The 2,949-nt window shown below is 32.8% G+C and overlaps 1 protein-coding gene across 1 annotated transcript in view; it reads right to left on the reverse strand.

Moving 5' to 3' along the window:
* LOC102676145 (ankyrin repeat domain-containing protein SOWAHB-like) overlaps positions 1 to 2,949 on the reverse strand; it is a gene marked incomplete at its 5' end in the record, with an annotated part of 139,656 nt that overhangs the window by 56,863 nt on the left and 79,844 nt on the right. The window contains one exon of the mRNA XM_006616948.2: positions 2,441 to 2,443. Within this exon, the coding sequence (XP_006617011.2) occupies positions 2,441 to 2,443 (3 nt within the window). The remainder of the gene's footprint in view (positions 1 to 2,440; positions 2,444 to 2,949) is intronic.

Consider the following 2,949-nt stretch of genomic DNA (forward strand, 5'->3'; position numbering starts at 1 on the left):
CCCTTTCACGAAAAAAGGAGCTCCGCTCGATTTATCGTGACGCATCGGGACGCTGACAAGAACAGCTGTGCACGGGCCGCCCGGGCCTCGCAGCGGGAAACAAACGCACGATAACGATCCAACGTGTTTTGCGCCGCGTATGATGTTATTGTCGCGATTGATCGCGATCTTGGGATCAAATCAGAGCCGTTGATTTATCGAGGCACGGGATAGGGTCAGGGTGAGATGGATGGCGAGGAGGAAAATGGTTCCATTTCAAAATTTGGATTGGATTTTTCGTTTTCGTGAGAAATTTAATTAATTTGATGAAGTTGAGTAATAAATTGATAATTTATTATTCGAAACGTAATAATAATTGTAATTGAGATTATATAAGATATAGACTATTCGAGAATTTTATAATAATTGCTTGAGGCAATTCTATTCGAAATTTTTACTTTTTCAAGTGGGTTAATAGCCAACTCTGATTGTTGTTATTATTATTGTATCTTGTGCGTTATGGTTTTTTGAAAATTTCAATTATTTCGTTAATATTGTGAAAACTGTGATTTTCATTTGATCGTTCAAAAATTCTCGCAGGGGGGACCGACAGGTTCTGGGAGCTGGCGTCGGATTAGTGCCGCTCTCAGACTTGCTTTCGCGAGTCCTTTGGGTGGTAGCGTACCCACGAACCCGAGCTACTATTGACAGAGTATAGTAACATCTAGTGAATACAGAAAATAGAGTGTTATTCACGTTTCTATTTATTATTAAAAGTACTTTTAAAATAGAGTGTTCACATTTTCATTTTATCTAACAGACTTGTTAGATTAAAAATTTATGTTATTGGAACCATTCTTAAAAAACATTTAATGATTGTAGAAAATAGAGTGTTACTCACTTTTATCTAACAGACTTGTTAGATTAAAAATTTATGTTATTAGAACTAATCTTAAAGTAAACATTTAGTGAACTTGAATTTTTAATCTAACAACATTTTTTATATTTACTAGATTACTTTTAAGAATGGTTTTAATAATCTAAATTTTTAGTCTAACAAGTCTGTTAGATAAAATTGAAAGTGAGTAACTCTATTTTTTACATTCACTAGATGTTACTATTTTAAAAGTGGTTCTAATAACATAAATTTTTAATCTAGTAATTTAGATAAAATGAAAATGAACACTCTACTTTAAGAGTAGTTCTAATAATCTAAATTTTTAATCTAACAAATCTGTTAGATAAAATGAAAATGTAAATACTCTATTTTCTATATTCACTAGATGTTACTACTTTAAGAATAGTTTTAATAATCTTTAATAAATTTTTAATCTAACAAGTTTGTTAGATAAAATTGAAAGTGAGTCTATTTTCTACATTCACTAGATGTTACTACTTTAAGAATGGTTCTAATAACATAAATTTTTAATCTAGCAATTTAGATAAAATGAAAATGTGAACACTCTATTTTAAGAGTACTTCTAATAATCTAAATTTTTAATAAGTTTGTTAGATAAAACGTGAACACTCTTTTCACTAAATGTAGAAAATACTTTAAGAGTAATTCTAATAATCTAAATTTTAATCTAACAAGTCTGTTAAATAAAATTGAAAGTGAGTATAGAACCACTCTTAAAATTTTAAAATATTTTTTAGCTTTACTATTTAGATTTATCATGAGCCAAGAGATTGGAAGATTGGTTTTATCCTGAGAGTAAAATTTTGAAATATTTTTTAAGCTTCATTATTTATTATGAGCCAAGAGATTGAAAGATTGGTTTTATCCTGAGAGTATGGCCAAAGGACGTTGAACGAATGGAATATTTCTTTGGAATAAAGATGGCTACACAGAAATCTAGCCAGCTCGTTACGTAGAATTCAATAACTGTTTGTGTTCACGCGATCGTAACCGCGGGCATATTTGACTGTTTCCCAACGAAAATCATCGATTCGTGCTGGTAAATGCTCTTTTTTTTTTCGCCGAGATTTTATTTGCTCGGTGTTCTCCCGCTCGATAGGCAGTGAATACAGGGTGGAGCACGCAATCACTCGCGATTAGTAGTATTAATCTGTCCGTATAAGGCGAGTCTTCTTCACACAGCTAATACTTTCATAGAAATTGCATCGCTAATTTTCTCATTTCCTTTCCAATTATTCTATTCTTTTTTTTTTTCTTTTTTTGTTATACTTATCCGTCCATACAAGGAAGAGGATAAATTCTTTCTCTCAATAATTGGAAGACCAATTTTCATATCGTCTCTTTTCATATCAAGTTTCGATCAAGGAAATATCAATTTCGAGCAGATCGATCGTAGGGATTAAATCATAATTTGCACGAAAGTCGAATAAAGAGAGATTTCTTCGTTAAAAAATCATTGTTCACGTATCTAGTTTCTCCACCCTGTATATTCGCATGATCGAGGATATAATTTCGAATATAGAAAATTTGAATGCTACTTACACCCTGTATTTCGATTTCCGGGCCCCAGATGGCAGTTGATGGCGTCATCAAAATGGCGTCGAGAAGATGACGGTGAATATGGAACACAAAATATACATTAAAAATGCTCCAATTACAGATGGAAGCTTCCTGACGCTTCGATTTTTATTTAGTTACAAACAGAATTTAAAAACATTTTATTTTTCTTTTTCTCGCAAAGATGTCCTCGAAATTACGCGAGATCACGTGCTGCCCTCTTGCAGATCACATCAACCGTATCGAGGAGTTAAAAATTATCAAGTCAAAATTATTAAGATGATTTTCAAGATTTTATTACTCGTAAAAAAATTTAAAAAACCGAAATGGCGAAATTGGGATCGACAAGACACCTTTGCGAAAAAAAGAAAAAAAAATTCATCGATAAAAAGCGAGCTCTCGACATCTCGATTACGATTTCTCTCTCTCTCTCTCTCTCTCTCCCGCCGCATAAGAAACCGCCAACGTTTCCGACCGGGGCCGATATCCCCCAA

The sequence above is a fragment of the Apis dorsata genome, unplaced genomic scaffold (genome assembly GCF_000469605.1).
Source record: "Apis dorsata unplaced genomic scaffold, Apis dorsata 1.3 scaffold_289, whole genome shotgun sequence".
In the NCBI taxonomy this organism is placed as follows: domain Eukaryota; kingdom Metazoa; phylum Arthropoda; class Insecta; order Hymenoptera; family Apidae; genus Apis; species Apis dorsata.